The following is a 17,818-nucleotide window of genomic DNA, read 5'->3' as shown; positions in this document are numbered from 1 at the left end:
GTCAGTGGATCCCCAAAATGTCAGGCCCTGAGAGGCAGGGTCTTACCTGCGGAAGAGTGGAGTCCGCGTGGAGAGCGAGGTGCTGGTTCCTGGTTCCTGGTTCCAGGGAGCTTGTTTCCTGGAGCGTCTAGCCTAGCAGCTGCCTAGCCTCTGACTGCCAGGTCTGGGTGGAAGCAGGCTCGTATGCGGAAGGTCCGAAGCGCCCTACTCCACCGCTGACACTGACTGACTGACTGACTGACTGACTGATGTCTGCTAGCACTTCGTTATAAAACGAATAATAACTTGGCATAGCTGAAGTGACTTGGTAAGCTGGACTTACCAATGAACGATATTTCATCTGTTTTTTAACTACTTGTGCCTTTAGGTGAATTTAAGTAGATTCTGTCATCTAGCAGCACTTACTATATTCAGATAAACTGCCTGATTGTGACATTAGTGTGAGATGACTGCTGCCACATTTGGACTATTTTGTCCATATATGAAGAATGTCTTTATGTCTATAAATGTCAGTAGATTGTAGAAGATATCTGTAGCTTACCATTACTGGAATAACAAGCTCCTTGCTTGTTGAATATCTTGGGATGTTCTCTATTCTTTCTCACAAAGTTAAGACCAAAGCTGATGAGATCTGTCTACTCTTATCCTTGGGTGATCTGAACATGTATAATGTGGGTCACTGGCTGGCAGGATTTTGCACAGTGTGTATGTGTCACCTTGGTTTCGTACATAGAACATGGTGAGGAGCTTCAGGGTTTATGATTGATGTGGAAACGTATTTTTTTCAGAATCTTAATAAGTTTTGTTCTGGATGCTGGAGCCTTGAGGCATTGTAGAGCTTTGGGTGAGATCATGGTTCCAATCCTACGTCCATTGCTTGCCTGGTAGCCAGACCTAATTTTTAGTCTCAGCTGTTAATAGGCCTTGATATATTTAATTGAATTGATGTCTTGGTCTCTCGGCAGTTAAAGCCTGATGTTGGGTGAAAAGGCTAAATGCTGATAGAACACTAAAAAAGTACATGTGATGCCTGATTGTTTTGTGGACCCCATCAGGGAACACTCTGATAGTTATGAACTGATCTTTAGTTAATTGCAAGCATATATTATAAGCAATAACAGTGTAAAAAAAAATCCCATATCACCAACAGAGTAGTACAGTGTCAAAGTAAAAAAAATTCATTCTATTTTTCACATACTGTCATCAGTCAGTATCCCTAATTATCGCGACACCAGTCATATGATAATGCTGCTGTACTGCACTGGTGACAGTATGTAAGAAACAAATTCGCGAACAAGAAATTTTTTATTTAATATCTTTATTTTTGAAAAAATTGTGACAACATTTTTTACCAAAGAAATGGAGCAGAATACATTTTGGCCTAAATTTATGATGAAAGATTATTTTACAAAAATGGTGAAAACAAACGTAGTGTCAGTGAAAAATATATAAAACATTAAATAAAATTATTCTAAAATAGTGTCCATATTTAAAATGTCCATCACAAATATAAATGCTCATATATCAAAAGTCCATTGTAAAAAACTGGTGCAAATATCCAAAAGAAAAAAGAAAAAAACACCATAAATCCTTCACCAAAGTATACAAGTGCCAGTTCCACACCCTTTTAGAATAAGGCTCACCAGATTGTGTACATTTCAGTCGCATTTAAAATTAATCTTGCTTTATGCAGACGACAACACAAATCTCCATTCAGATCTCTTTAGGCTGAAAATAGATGACAGCTCTCTCCACATGTAGAGATAAACTCAACACAGAGCCTCCGGTAGCAAAAAGACCTCTAAGGTACCAGTTTTAATGAAAAAAGTATTGCTCTTACATCACAATTAAAAATAAATTGCCTTTGACATAATTTTAGTTAAATGCCGGGTGCCTGCGTGCTGCGTCTCCAACCTCTCCTCGCTTGCACTCACAGACGACCGCACTCTAAGTGTCAAGCTCCAGTTGCCATGTAGCTACTCAGCTGACGCATTTTGTCACTTCAGACTTCGTCACAGGGGGTCCAGTCAAAGTCGGAAGTGACGAAACGCGTTAGAGGGTGGCTATCCGGCAACTGTATCTTGATGCTGGGAGTGCGATCTGTGAGTGTGAGTGTAAGTGCGGGAGAGGAGAGGTTAGAGACACAGCACGCAGGCACCCAGCATGTAACTAAAATTATGTCAAAGGCGATTTCTTCTTTAATTTAATTCAAAATACTGTATAAAAGCATATATGCTCACTTTATTGCTATAATGAGTCTGAAATTGGCTGGGTGTAACAAGATGTCCGCTGCCACCTTCTGTCTGCAGGTGTTCTGTCAGATTAGCAAACCTGCTAGCGGTGGAAGGCATGCACACTATGTATTTTTGGTAAAGTCAGCTGACGGAACATCACTTCTGTTATCTGATCTGACAGGTTTGCTAATCTGACAGAACACATGCATGCCTGAGCTAAGGGCAGATGGATTCCAGGAAGTAAATGCTACATGAATTAAGATGACGATGGCTAAAATTGCTAGGGGAAGTGTTTTTTTAAGTGTTTTCACAATAAAATAATGCATTAGACATGGATGGATGGGTGAGTTTCCTTTGATATTAAAAACAAATTTAATAGCTTTTTGGGTTTGTGGTGCTCAGATGCACTTCTGCTTTAACCTGTATAGGAAGATAAGCAGTTCTGACATGTGCAAAGTCCTGTCCCCACAAGCACTAATGGTGGCTTGCACATGATTACTGTGAATAATCACTCTTGACTAGTTTGTTTCAATCTGCAAGACATATTTACTTCTGTTATTACTCAATTTGAATGACAGCCAAGGAGCACATAGTGAATATAGTGCAACTGCCTGTAAATTATTTAATACACAGATCTTTAGATCACAAATGAATGAAAAAAGGTTGCATTTCACTTGACAAATCAGTTGTATCCTTCTATTGCAGTGGAACGTGTGTAATTCTCTTTGTTTTTCTTCCTGCTCTGTGTAATAGCTTACAATGACATCTACGATGAAAGAATTTGCTGTGGCCCAAATAGAATACTATGATGATGTCAGATCAAGGGCGGACTGACAACTCATGGGGCCCCCGGGCAATAGCAGATTATGTGGCTCCCTGGGCAATAGGAGATTATGGGGCCCCCGGGCAATAGGAGATTATGGGGCCCTCAGGCAATAGGAGATTATGGGGCCCCCAGGCAATAGGATATAATGGGGCCACACAGTATACACACACACATACAGTATGCATACACAGTATACACACACAGTATACATACACACAGAATACACATACACACACTGAAAAGGTACCGGAGAGGCGGGGCAGCTATAATCTTGGGATTTTTAGACCAAAAGGTTGTTGGTAAGTTACATTTCAGGGAAAGATGTAAAAAAAACACAGATTTTACATACTGTCCCTGGTTTTACTGAGTGCCCGAGTGGTCAGTCCGCCCCTGTGTCAGATGATACATAATAAGCCTCTCCATAGATGTCATGGCAGGTCACAGTATCATTCTTGGAGATGTGAAGGAAGCACTCACGTGCTTGCAGTGCTGAGTCCTTATGTAAGATGAAATCTTAGATGTAATAGGATAAGGGTCACTTGGCAGCTCTTGGTAATAAAGACACTATATATCTTTGTTACCTATGCTCACCAGAAACCGAATAGCATAGAAGGATGTCCTCCCTGCTGTCTGTAAGAGTCCCTGAATCCCTACTACTTCCTATACATGTTCCTCAAATACTTATGCTTGGGCCTGGCCCTGCAAACTTGTATCCTCGTGTCCAAGCAGCAGTAACATTACCAGTACTCAATCCAGTACATCCTAAGGTGTTTCAGGTAAGGAAAGACCATCTGAAAATTGATATAGGCTTGGTGATGTTGGTTTGGAGCTTAGGTAGAAGGTATGAATGACGTGTACATGCTTTTGCTGGGGTTATAGTAGTAGACACCAGTAGCTGGATGGGGATTTTACATCTAGCTGAATATTCTCCAGTACCAACATTAAAAGCACAAGTTCACCTTTTACTGTTTTATGTGTGTATTTTTTTGTGTGTGTGTGTGTGTGCATGTATGGTTAACAGACAGAACAGAGTATCACACAGAAAGGAAATTGAGAAATATCTCCCCAATGGGGAAGCAAATAGCAGTTGGGAAGGATTAGAACCTTTGTGTGGTCTTGACTTTGGCTTGAATGCTGTAAGTACTTTTTATTTATTTTGTGGGATTATTGTATATCTATACCTATTGTATGCAGCTGTTTGTTTCAAAATTTACACTCATAAGTGTAATTACATTGCATTACATTGTGTTTTACCACATACACACGATTGGAAATTCCAACAAGAAAAGTCTGATGTGAGCTTTGTACGTAAATTCTAACCGTGTGTATGCTCCATCGTACTTTTTCTGTCGAAATTTCCGCCAACAAAAGATTGAAAGCAGGTTCTCTATTTTTCCTACGGAAAAAGTTCCTATCGGAAAATCCGCTCGTCTGTATGCAATTCCGACGCGCAAAAAACATGCACGCTCAGAATTAAGCAGAAGAGCCGAACTGCCTATTGAACTTCATTGATCTCGGCTCGTCGTACTTCTTGTACATCACCGCGTTCTTGTCGGTCAGAAATTCCGTCAAGATTTGTGTGACCGTGTGTATGCAACACAAGTTTGAGCCAACATTCCGTCAGAAAAAAATCCACGGTTTTCTTGTCGGAATTTCTGATCGTGTGTACGCGGCATTTGACTTTTTTTGTGTGCCCACTGGCAAGATTTCCTCTCACTTCCTGAATGGAAAACTAGAAAACTATCAAACAGGTAGAATTCAAAACCTGACAGAGATTCTGTTTCTTCCCCATTCCAACCATATTAGTCTGAGATTAGATTGCACTTTGCTTTTATATATCTGTAACGGAATGGCCCGTGATACCCAGAGACTTTTGAAGGATGCGGGGTACTCCTGTGCCAGCTTCACTAATGACTCTTGGGTCTAGGGTCATCCTATGTCCAATAGGGGCATAGGATGACTGAGAAATGATATCTTGAATTACATGAGATGGGACAGTAATGATAATTGATAATGTATTGCAGGATATCTTGAAATATTACAGGTAGTTGTTTCTGAACACAACAGGTCAATAGAGTGTCTCCTTCAATGTGGAACATAGACTGTTGAGGTGCTAATTAAGTTTGGCTTCTGAAGGACCTCTCACTGTGTGATGCTAATGACACTGTATTATACAAGTTAATATGAGTGCATGGAGATCTGACGTTATGGGGTAGAATTAGGCTCCAATGCATACTCAAATGCATGATACTCTCCCCTACATATCTCATATACAGCATTTGAAATGAATTCATCCATTGTAAGAATACACCCCCCCCCCCTCCAATTTACAATTCTTACCAAAAACCTTACAAAACAGTCATATGAATTTCTTTTATTGGGAATTTACTGGTATGTAAGTCATTATGTAAGTGGTTATTAGTTTAAATAATTTGTAATTAATAACCACTCTTAATTATGTAATTTATGTAAGTGATAATTGGAAGTATATTTAGGTAATGTATGTAGATACAATTTCATTGTTAGGTGTTACAATTGTACATGTAGTAATATGTTGTACAATTGCTTAAACACACAAACTGTATAAAACAATGTATGACTGCATGTATCCATGCATGACAAAAGTATGTGATGGCACAGATAGCTTTCATTTGGTTTTATAAGACAGGCAACCAAAAAAATTAAAATACTGGCCACTGCACAGCCAAGGAAATTCTAGAAAATAACTATGCAATTGGCCAGAGAATGGTGGGAAGATTCTGGGCTGTCAGAGAATAGCTCAGTACAAAAAGCTGTTATTATATTGTCTTGCAACCATTACTTAACAATTATAACAAACGGTCTAATTCAAATGTTTACCGTAGCAGTGTCGCCCCATAACAAACATTTGCCAATTTGGCTGTCTGAACATTCTTTGCTAGAACATCCTTTGCTAGACCCAAAAAGGTACACAAACATGTCTGAACACCGTGAAACATTTATCAAAAATGCAAACATTATTGCATGTTTTTTTTAATTCTTGTTTATTTCATCAACTCACCAGCTGCGAAAAAGATTCTGAAAAATAACAGATTTATAAAAATGGATCTTAGTAGTGTGAGTACAGATGGCCTAATGTAATATTCATAGAGATGACATCCAGAGCTGTATTTACTATACAGTAGTCATAGGCCAGGGTCTACGGCAGCAGGGGAAAAAGAAGCAGCATGGGAGCTCATTTACGAAGGGCATTTAGAGTATATGTTACGTATTTTCTATTGTTCTATACACATCTGGACATTGGTGAGCAATTTAACAGCAGATGAAGAGGACACACAGGCTTTCAAGGGGAGTAACACGATTTCACACCGATCAAATACGTCTCAATACCCTTTTCTATAACCTTTTGATTGAGAGACCGTACAGTACAATTGCCAGCTCTGCCTATAAACAAGTAGTGACATTATTTTATGTGTATCGATCTGTTTTATAGTGGGTTTGGAGAATATAATGCTAGTTGCTAATATTTGAAACACATTCTGAGTAATATCATTGATAAGAACTAAAGAACTAATAAAATTCACCTTGAATTGACTGTTAGGCCGAATTGATGGTCACAATTTACAATTATGTCACTCCTAATATTAAATTAAAACTGGTGTCAAAGATTACCACTGAAGATTTTCCAGTCAAAGAGTCTCACGCTCATAGCTGAATTCTCCATACCATAAGGATACATTCACACAATGGTTTAGCTGTGGATAGTTTGCTTCAGAGGCAACTAAATGCTTTTGGACATAGCAACACTAGCTGAGGTCAGTTTGTGTGTGGCTAAAGTACAGCAGAAACACTGACCCTGTATGCAAACTGCATCCAGGGTCAGTCGTAGGCTCTATTCGCATGTACCTGCTCAGATGAGCAGGTACATGCGAATAGAGGCAGCACCAGCAATTGGTTTGTACAGCATATCAATCAAGAATCTACTTATTCTTGCCAGCAGCCAACCCTGGACACAGCTAGACTGCCATGTGAATGTAGCTTAACATTATTTGTTAAATGAGAGTTAAATGAGAGAGTTATACTCCCTTGTATTGGTCATGGTAGGTAAGAGGACTTTATCAGGTGCAAAGGTCTAACTGCTAGAATCCCCAAAATATATTGGTTTAGTGTAGCCTTTCTCATCCAGGGTTTTGAGGAACCCAAAGGTTCCTTTAGCAAGGAGCAACTTCTGCCTCTCAGATGAGTAACCATTGACAACAATGATCTTTAGCTACCTGTAGGGGATTCTTCCCGATGACCTCAAATATAAGGAGAAATCTTCCTAGTAACCATTCTACTAACCTAAAGTTAGCTGTAGAAATAGTAATTATTAGCAAGGGTTCCCTTAGCAAGAAAAGCTATTTCAAGGGTTCACCCATGTTAAAAAATGAAGAAAGGCTGGTTTACTGAGCAATGTAATGACTTTAATATGTACAGTTACATGTGGTAGTTTTAAGGGTCAGGTCTGCAGGGCCTATCTTGAAGTAAGGGTGCCATATTGGCCATAAATGATGCCCTGTGAGTTCAGTTGCCCTCATTGACCTTAAGGGTATGTTCACACTGAATGCGGGTTTGAAATGGTGCAAGTTCAGCTGAACTCACACAATTTCAAACCCGCATTTTTAGTGCAAGTTGGGGGGCGTTTAAAAGACATCTGTGAGGGTTCATGTACAGATGTCTATTGAAATCGCCCCCGAAGTCGCCAAAAGTAGTGCAGGAACTAGTTTTGAAAAGCGGTACGGCACCACAAAGTCAACGTCGCACTAATTGGGACGGTGCCATTGTGGGCAATAGGCTGCGATTTGGCATGCAATTTGGCATGCAATTTGACATAACAAATCGCATTTCAAATCGTGCCAATGTAAATGGTTGCTAAGGGCAATAGAAGAAGCCATCCAGCTCCTTCAGGCCTGTTGTAATCTTTTAAAATGCATACCCTTTAGTCTATAACTAGGAAATGATGCCATACTGTACATTTTAATGGAGAAATAAAGGATACGCCAGCTGGAACTTTAGATCACTTGTCATTAAACTTTAATGCAGATTTTTGGACTTTTCATTCAAAAGTGCCTAGTGATAAGCAAACGATACCTCTGTTAAAGTACTTCAAATGTTTGCCTGGATTTAGTGGTTCTATACTTTACAGACATCTTGTATTGTACTTTGCAGATAATGGATGACATTAAGCTGGGAATACAGTATGCCTTTCAGACACAGAACAAACTGACCTTGGCTGTGAGTGGATCAGGCCATTGCGCTATGGAGACAGCCATCTTGAACGTGGTGGAAAAAGGGGAAGTAGTGCTTGTTGCTACCAAAGGTATTTGGGGCGAGAGAGCTGCAGATATTGCTCACAGAATAGGTAAGTAAAACAGTTTTGTCAGTCTCTTAAGTGAGAAAGATTTAAAGTGTCACTAAAGGCAAAACTTTTCTTTTCACTTTGGATAGAATAAAAGTAGGGTTTTAACCCATCAATTTTTGTTTCCCATTTCTTTCCCATTGAAGAGATTTCCCTTCACATCCTACTCCTTAGTCAAAGCTGGAAGTGAGAAGAAATCCCTCCAAAGTGAGGGAATCCCGGGGTGTCACCAAGGTCACCAGAACTAGTGTCCCATTGGAAGATTTCCCCTCTATTCCTGTTCTGATGTCAATCCAAAATTTGGGATTTTCTTTTATTTTCACTTTTGATAACAGTAAAGAGAACAAATAATGAGGGGGAACGGGGGGCACTGACAGCAATAAAAACATGACAAGAGTTCTAAGCCCTCTCTACTCTATCCAAAACTAAAAAAAATTGCCTTTAGTGAAACTTTAAAAGAAGCAAAATTGGTACTGTATTTTCATACTGCGTTATGGTACAGACAAATATCCATGTACAGAGATAGGAACAGGTCATATTGCACCCAATGCAGCATAAGTGTGAAGCTCCTAATGCCCCGTACACACAATCCGAAAATCGGACGACAGATCGTCCGACTTTTTTAGCTTAATAGTCGCAAGTAGAAATTAAATAGGTTACTAAAGTAACGGAAATTTTCATATGACAGAAAAAAAATCGGAAGTGATGTCATGTGTTGTAATGTATTTTCTATTGTATTTTCGGACAACAACTATACTTACGAACGAAAATCGTATGATCTGGTATTGTACGAGGAAAATTTTCGTGCTTGTCTGATAAAATAATATCGGATGAATTACCATTTTCGTCTCTCGAAAGCTCTGTACTAACGATCCAACTATCGTTCGATCGCGTCGAAAGCGATATTTTTCGTCTGATTTTCGGATCGTGTGTATTACTGTGATCCAGTACTGAATATTCAGACTCCAGTGGTGCTTATTCCATCATTTTAACCATGTGACAAAATTGGGTTTGATATACTCTGAGCTTGTAATCTGGCTGTCTATAAATGTAATAATTAAAGTAGTGCTTGAAGCATAAGCAACACTAATAAGTGGGTCACAGGGTGGTTAAGGGATTAAACATTTTTTTTAAATTTTTGTTCTATGTATGAAATATTTAAGACAACATTCAAACCTTAGCAGAATATAAGCAGAACAAATTCCTAGTGATATTGAAACTTTTATTTTTTTTCAAGTATTTTACTGGAGTTTTTCAGGCATATTACAGGTGTTTTTGCACGTGTATCGAGCTTCAGGAGTAGAAGAGCAGTGCATGCTTACAGGCATTTCCATTGAAGTCTATGGGATCAAAGGTGCTTAAATATACTCAAAAAAGCTTGTGTACATTTTTGAGTGTAGGGCGACTGAGCATACAAGTGTGAACAAGCACAATTAAAAAGAATGGGATTCTGCGTAGTCAGGCATAGTAAGGTGTAGCCAGGCGTAGGAAAAACAAGCAGAAAAATGTGGTGTGAATGGCGGCTTAAAGCTAAACTCTACTTTGAGAAATGTAAAAAAATGTAGCCACTGGGATAGTTTCCTCCACGTGCTGTATGCAGATTGTGGTTTATTCTGCACAATATTTGTGTTGTATTGTGTTCAAAAACATAAAAAGAGCTAATGCCGCGTACACACAACCATTTTTAATGGTCTAGAAAAAACAACGTTTTTTTCAACCCAATTCTTGTTAAGCTTGCCTTGCCTACACACGATCGTGAAAAAAAAAAGCGTGGTGACGTACAACACGTAGGACGGCACTATAAAGGGGAAGTTCCATTCGGATGGCGCCACCCTTGGGGCTGCTTTTGCTGATTTTGTGTTAGTAAAAGTTTGGTGAGAGACTATTAGGGCTTTTCAGTCTGTTACAGCGTGATGAATGTGCTATCTCCATTACGAATGCTAGTTTTACCAGAACGAGCGCTCCCGTCTCATAACTTGCTTCTGAGCATTTGCGTTTTTTCACGTCGTTAAAGCCTATACACAACCATTTTTTACCACATGAAAAACGTTAACGTGAAAAATGATGCGAAAATTTAGAGCATGTTCTAAATTTTTAATGGCCATTTTTAACGTCGCAAACAATGCTCTGGAGCCCACACACGATAGTTTTTAATGACATTAAAAAAAATGGTCATGTGTACGCAGCATAAGTCTACCTCACTGTATCTTGTTAAGAAAATTAAGCTAGGAGATATGGGGTCTATACAATAAATAATTCACTTGTCCCGGTCATCTGTAGTTATGGAAGTGACCTGCTTGAGTCTGGCCAGCTCTGAAAAATTCTTCATCTGGCATTGGTTCTTAAAGAAAAACTAGATTGGTTTGGGGTCAGTTTTATTTTAATAGTTTTTAACTAAACATTTATTACATGACAAAGGATTCCCACAATACTATGGGCTAGCTAAGAAGACAGTTGTTTTCTTTTTTATTGAACCCCACTTTGTGATTGTCAAAGACCTTGACATACCTAAAATGATGGTGTAAATATGGTTACATATACACTGTGCTGGACAGTGAAGAGAGGACAGAAGACAGTTAGAAAACTACAACGGTGCACATACACGACCAATCACCCTGCACAAGGAGAGAAAGCACCAGAGACCAGTATTTACAACAGAGGCAGAGTGCAGAAGTTATTTCGTTTGGATCACTGCACAGATCTAGATGAAATACACAAAGGACACCAAGAATCCAGTAATAACACACATATCTCTTGTATTTAAATCACATTTGTTTATCCTGTATTTCAGCTTTGGAAACTTTGGAATGACTCATTGGATAAGGGATAAACCAATGCAGATGAGTCATAAGCTGTGTAAAAAATAGTCCTCTTTTATCAAACATTCACACTAAGAGCCTTGAAATGTTAATAGGAGGCAAAAAGAATCCCCCGTTTGCTCAAAAGGAGTATGTAAAATAGTAATAGGTTATATTTCAGATTTACCTGTCCATAATAAAGAAATAAAATATAAAAGCACTATACATTTGATTTAATGTAACTTTGCATGTCTGTAATAATAAATTCCTGATGTGGCACTTTAGATTTTTCCCAAAGAAAACTGTACATTTTATGAAGAATACGTAGTTCTTGTGCTGCAGCCTAGGCATAATCTCTAGGGGGTTGATTTACTAAAGTTAAATAGACTGTGCACTCTGCAAGTGCAGTTGCTCCAGAGCTTAATAAATGAGGGAAAAAGTTATCTTTGCAAGGCATACCCAATCACAAGGAAAATGAAAGGAAAAGGGAGAAAAAAACAGCATTTTTGCTTGCACATGATTGGATGATGGAAGTCAGCAGAGCTTCTGCTCCTTTACTAAGCTCTGAAGCAACTGCCTAGTATCTAGGGGATTGATTTTATAAAGGCAAATAGGCTGTGCACTATGCAAGAGCAGTTGCTTCAGAGCTTAGTAAATGAGAATTTTAGGTAATTATACAGCACCATTACATCAGTCCCTACCCTCAGAGAGATTACAATCTAAGGTCATTAACACACACGTATATATATTCATACTGTACTAAGGCCAATTTTGGCAAAATGCAATCAACCTATCAGCATGTATTTGGAGTGTGGGAGGAGGCCAGGGTGCCTGAAGGAAACCCATGCAGGAATAGGGATTTGAACCGGTGACGGTGGTGCTGCTAGATCAGGGGTGCCCAACCATTGGCCCGGGGGCCACATGTGGCCCGCGAAGCCCTCTGGTGTGGCCTGCGACCTCCTGCTCTGTGATGGCTGGTTGGCAAGCCCAGATTGCAGGTTGCCAACCTGCCATCTGAGAGCATCAGTGTTGTAAATAAATCCGGCGGTAGAGGAAATGAGCGGCTTTTCAGAAAGTACACCACACCTGCAAGATATAATAGACGTCTATGGCAAAGTGCAGCTAATCAGCGGGAAAACCACAGGTACACTGCGCCTCAATAGACCACAGACCATCAGTATAAAAGCAGCCTTAGGCCCCTTTTAAGCGATCGGTCCGACCCAATGGGACCCTCCATTCACCTCTATGGATCGGCAGATGTAAACAGACTTTTGTCCATTTACACCAGCCTACCTCCCATTCGATGTGCTAAAAAAAAAAACAGAAGTGTATCTCTTCCATCTGATTGGATCAAAGGGACCATAGAGTAGATTGGGCTGTATCTGCTTGGCATATGCAGACTGGACACAGACCTGTCACCTGCCCACTCTGCTCATTGTGGCCTGCGACTGGTTACTAAGTCGCTTTAAGTGGCCCTCGGCCTTCAAAAGGTTGGGCACCCCTGTGCTAGATGGAAGAGCTAACCACCTAGCTAATCCTAGTGCCAATCTAGGAGGGTGCTACAAACATTTACGTCTGTATGTATCCAGGATAAAGGTCCAGAACACAGACTTCTTGTATTCCAGCATTTATCCTTGGGCACATACTGCCATAAATGTTAGTACAACTTGGTACACTGTCCAGCCTCCTCCAGCCACAGCAGCTTTCAAACTCTCATATCGTTTTTCAGACTGGCAGCAGCAGGCTTGGATGGTGCGCCTGTGCCTCCTACCTCTACCAAAATGACCATTGTGCATGAGACCTAAAGCATTGGGGTATGTGGAATAATACTCTGACATGTTTATTCTTTGATATTGATTAACATTAATTGAAGCTGCTAAGCCACTTGAGGTCACAAGTGTTTCCTTTCATTGGGAGTCCACAGCAACAGACATCATCCAGCTGACAGTGTGAAGCCTCGTACACACGACCAAGGAACTCAACGGGCGAAACACATCGTTTTGCTCGTCGAGTTCCTTGTTAGGCTGTCGAGGATCTCGGCGAGCCAAATTTCTCCATTGCCGTCGAGGAAAAATAAGACATGCTCTCTTTTTGGCACGACGAGATCCTCGACAGTTTCCTCGTCGAAAAGTGTACACACGACCTGTTTCCTCAGCAAAAAAAAAAAAAAGTTTCTTGCTGGTTTTTGCCGAGAAACTCGGTCGTGTGTACAAGGCTTTAAAGTGTAACTCATGCACCCTCTTACAGAGCCAATTGGATATACTATGTAAGTAGAATGAGCAGTTTGTTCTCGTGTAGGCAGGTTAATCATTGGCATTCATCGCTGTTTTCCAGCATTTACACCTGGTCAGTTCCCAGTTGTGATGGGCTGGACTCTGCTCTGGACTTCATCTGGCAAGCATTAACAATTTGGTTCACTCAGAGTCTAGAAATTAATCATTACTACCGTGGGCTAACAATATCTAAAGTTTTGCAAGTTTAAATAACCAATGAATATTCGGTCACAGCATTTTACCTTTAATTTGTAACTGGCTATCAGTTGAACCTTTTGTTCTGTTTTCTATGTAATTTACAATGAGAAGTTTGTTCTCGTCCCACTCGATTTAACCCTTTTCTCAGTTGTGCAATACACAGTTATGACAAAAAAAAGTAAGAGGTAATGACAAATATTGTGTGACTGATCCGGATTTTTCAGCCAAGCACTTGGCAATAGTGTAAGTTCCGAATACATTTTCTGGGGTGGCCATCGTATGACAACCCTAGGCACTGGGAATTAAACCAGATATCAAAAGTCATCTGTGTCCCATACACACCCGGATTATTGTCAAATGTCATGATAGGTTTAAAACAATCAAATCTGGCTGATTAGTGCATCATATAAGAAGGCTTGCTTTTTCTTTTTGTCTTTCTCTCTTTTGAACCAGTGAAAGAGAAAGAGATGTATAATCACATAGGAATTATTGATCTCTATAATCCGTCTGTGCAGCCAGCTACATTAGAGAGATGGATGTCTGAGCCAGGCCAGGAGAGAGTAGATCATGTTTTTCTCTGACTCATCTCCACTCATCTGTTTTGTTAAAGTGCCTATACACATGAAGGGCAAATGAATTAATGTGATCTGGGAGATTATCATTCTCTTATTTTTGTCAGAACTGGAAGAGAGGAAATGCAGAGAATAGCATACCAGAATTTACCAATCTTTAGAAATGTGCATCCAATATAAACACAGTATACATATCGTAATGTATAGAACATATCAGAAAATCAGTGGCAACTGGCAAGGTTTTGTACACACTGATTAAAAACATAATGGTTAAGTGGCTCAATAACAAAGTGAAGAGTGTGAACACACTCAAACATGGCCAGATATGTCAACCACTGGTGTTCAAAAATGCCCTGGAAATATCTTTCATGCAGTCAATGCATTCAAATTGTAGTCTCCTGTGATCACCATAATTTATTACTCATAAAGTAGACGTAAACTTTAACTGGATTACAAAGTGAGGTTAATTTACTAAATTGGAGAGTGCAACATCTGGTGCAGCTGTGCATAGAAGCCAATCAGCCTCCATGATTGTTTGCCAAAGCTTAAAGTGGAGGTTCACCCAAAATATAAATTTTTAACATTAGATTGAGGCTAATTTTAGTAAGCAGAATCGGGTGTTTTTTTTAAAATGAATGTAGTACTTACCGTTTTAGAGATCGATGTTCTCCCGCCGCTTCCGGGTATGGGCTGCGGGACTGGGCATTCCTATTTGATTGACAGCCTTCCGACGGTCGCATACAGCGCGTCACGAGTTCCCGAAAGTAGCCGAACGTCGGTGAGCAGGCACCGTATAGAGCCGCACCGACGTTCGGCTTCTTTGGGCAACTGGTGACGCGCTGTATGCGACCGTCGGAAAGGCTGTCAATCATACCCGGAAGCGGCGGGAGAACATCGATCTCTAAAACGGTAAGTACTGCATTCATTTTAAAAAGAACACCCCGATTCTGCTTACTAAAATTAGCCTCAATCTAATGTTAAAAAAAAAACATTTCGGGTGAACTACCGCTTTAATTGAACAAGCTGAGGTTAGAAGCTGATTGGCTACCATGAACAGCTCCGCCAGATTTTGCACTCTCCAATTTTAGTAAATGAATACCAGTATGTCCTAAATTAGTGCATGTGAGTGCTGCTGATCTCTTGAGAATCTTTCAGCCATTTCTAATCTACATGCACTTGCTTGAGCTTCACATCATTGCACTGGACCAGATTCCAAATGGTTGCAGCGGTGGTCTATGTACAAGCACAGTGTAAGCACAGCTGATTGTAGTTTGCAGGGGCACATGTAGGGTTGCCACCTTTTCTGGGGGGAAAACAAAGCCTTATGGTGTTTTTCCTTCTAATAACATTTTCAATAAGTCCAATTGTATAGCAAGGCTGGTAAAATACTGGCCAGGTGGCAACCCTTAGCACATGTGACAGAATGACAAAGTAAGGACACAATTTTGAGGGAGCTCCATAGTAAGGGTTTTCATGGAAGTTGCCCAGGTAGTACTCAAAACTGCAAATTTAAAAAAAAAGAAAACTATCTTTGAAATATGAATACATTAACATTTATATGGTAGTTTAGTGATTGGCATTAAATCCCCTTTTTCTTCCCTATCATTGCCATTTTATACTGCCTATGCTTTGCTTGGTTATCTTGTCATGTATGCTAAATGTTATGTTTTGGAATGGCTGCAAAATTTGAAAAAAAGGATCAGATTAGAAAATCCAAAGAGAACTGATAGATTTAGAGATATATTAGGCATAACTGATTAGGCCAGCTATAGAATTGTAGGCAATTCACTTCAAAGATCAATCATTCAACAATATCTGCAAAAAGAAAATGAATAAAAAAAAGCTGCGTGTGCCTTCAAGAATGAAACACGGAAAATAGTCACTTTCTTCTTTTTGTAAGAAACAGTGAGGCGTATTTATAGTGTATTGCTGAAAGAAGCTTTGTCTTTATCAAAATAGTTATGCTGGAAGAAATGTTTTAGTCCTTCAATCTATTTTACATCCCAGGTGCTGATGTTCGTCTCCTATCAAAAGCACCAGGTGAAGGCTTCACCCTAAAGGAAATAGAAAAGGTAAGTAGCCATGCAGAAATGCATGTAATAATTTTCATAAAGTAAACTTAAAAGGGGGGGTGTTGGTTGGTTGGTTGGCCACCACTTGCCATAATGTGTAGGTATGCTGTACTTGCAAAGTATGACACACTTACCTCTGGGATTGTTCTCCTCCAGCAATAAATACGAAGTCCAAGCTCTTGCCTTAACTCCATCACTGTCGTATTCACCTTTTCTTCTCCCAGTTGGTGGGCACTGATGATGTGACTCCATCGGGGCTTGAGTTACATTTTCTTGGCACCCAGTTGCATTCTCAATATTTTACACTGCAGTTAATGTTCAGTTTTACAAAAAGCCTCTATCTGCTTGCAATATTAGAGATTTAATTCCACATAATTATTATTTATGAATGCATACATAACCAAGAACATGTTTTTTAATATTTGCTTGGAGCTCCACATTGAAGTGAACCTTTCAATTCACACTACACTGCGAATGAAAAATACGACCTGGTTCAGGACCCTCCCCAGGACCCACGCTCCATAGATTTGACAGGGAAACAACAACATAATACTAAGGTCACCATTCTGCTCTCACCTGCTCTTAGGTAGTTTTAGGCCTCATACACACGACTGTTTTCCTCGGCAGAATCCATCAAGAAACTTGGTGGGAGAGATTTTTTGACGAGGAAACCGGTCGTGTGTACATTTCTCATCGAGGAAACTGTCGAGGAACTCGTCGAGCCAAAAAGAGAGCATGTTCTCTTTTTCCTCGACGGGAATGGAGAAAATTGGCTCGTCGAGTTCCTCGGCAAGCCTAACAAGAACTCGACGAGGAAAGCTATGTGTTTCGCCCGCCGAGTTCCTCGGTCGTGTGTACGAGGCCTAACACTTATAACTGTGTAATATAATACATCATGACTGGTTCACACAAATGCCCCTCTCTCCCAGTCTCAATGTTGCTGTTTATGGGGATAATAGGAGACTAAGCAAAATTAATCCTGGCACTTTTTAAGAAATTATAACTTTATTGTATCTGGCATAAGTTCAGTTTACACCTATCTGGCTAAAACAAAAAGAAACAGTATTGGTTAGTATGGTGACTACATTGCGAATTATCTGTGTTTTCTTTATTACATTGATAAATAAGCCTGACAAGCTGTTGGATTATTTTTGAATGGCTGTGAGAATATTTAAATTTTTTTATTAATATTTTCATACAAATTTTTTTTTCTTGCATCTAGGGTCTAGCAGAGCATAAGCCATCTCTCCTCTTTATAACTCATGGAGAATCATCTAGTGGAGTTGTTCAGCCTTTAGATGGATTAGGAGACCTATGTCACCGGTATGTGCTTCTACATCCATAAAACAAAGCATTTAATGCTGTATGAATAGCGATGCAGAAACCCACAAGAAATGTAACCATGTATTCATTACACATATCTAAAATTAATAAAGTGTCCTGCTCTAGGACTCTTTAAGGGGATTAG

General features: G+C 39.7%; 1 protein-coding gene across 2 annotated transcripts in view; it reads left to right on the top strand.

The window, feature by feature from the left end:
• The window catches only part of AGXT (alanine--glyoxylate and serine--pyruvate aminotransferase), a 46,839-nt gene that overhangs the window by 9,706 nt on the left and 19,315 nt on the right, over positions 1-17,818 (top strand). The window contains exons 1-4 of one of the 2 annotated variants that reach the window (XM_040348923.1): positions 3,660-3,836; positions 8,248-8,440; positions 16,286-16,350; positions 17,573-17,673. In XM_040348923.1, the coding sequence (XP_040204857.1) occupies positions 3,675-3,836; positions 8,248-8,440; positions 16,286-16,350; positions 17,573-17,673 (521 nt within the window). In that variant the 5' untranslated portion in view covers positions 3,660-3,674. Of the gene's footprint in view, positions 1-3,659; positions 3,837-8,247; positions 8,441-16,285; positions 16,351-17,572; positions 17,674-17,818 lie in introns of those variants that run through there. The other variant, XM_040348922.1, reaches the window with a different exon arrangement.

This window comes from Rana temporaria, chromosome 4 (assembly GCF_905171775.1).
Source record: "Rana temporaria chromosome 4, aRanTem1.1, whole genome shotgun sequence".
NCBI classification, from domain to species: Eukaryota; Metazoa; Chordata; class Amphibia; order Anura; family Ranidae; genus Rana; species Rana temporaria.
Note: the sequence above shows the minus strand (reverse complement) of the source record. Positions and strands in the feature narration are given on the sequence as shown.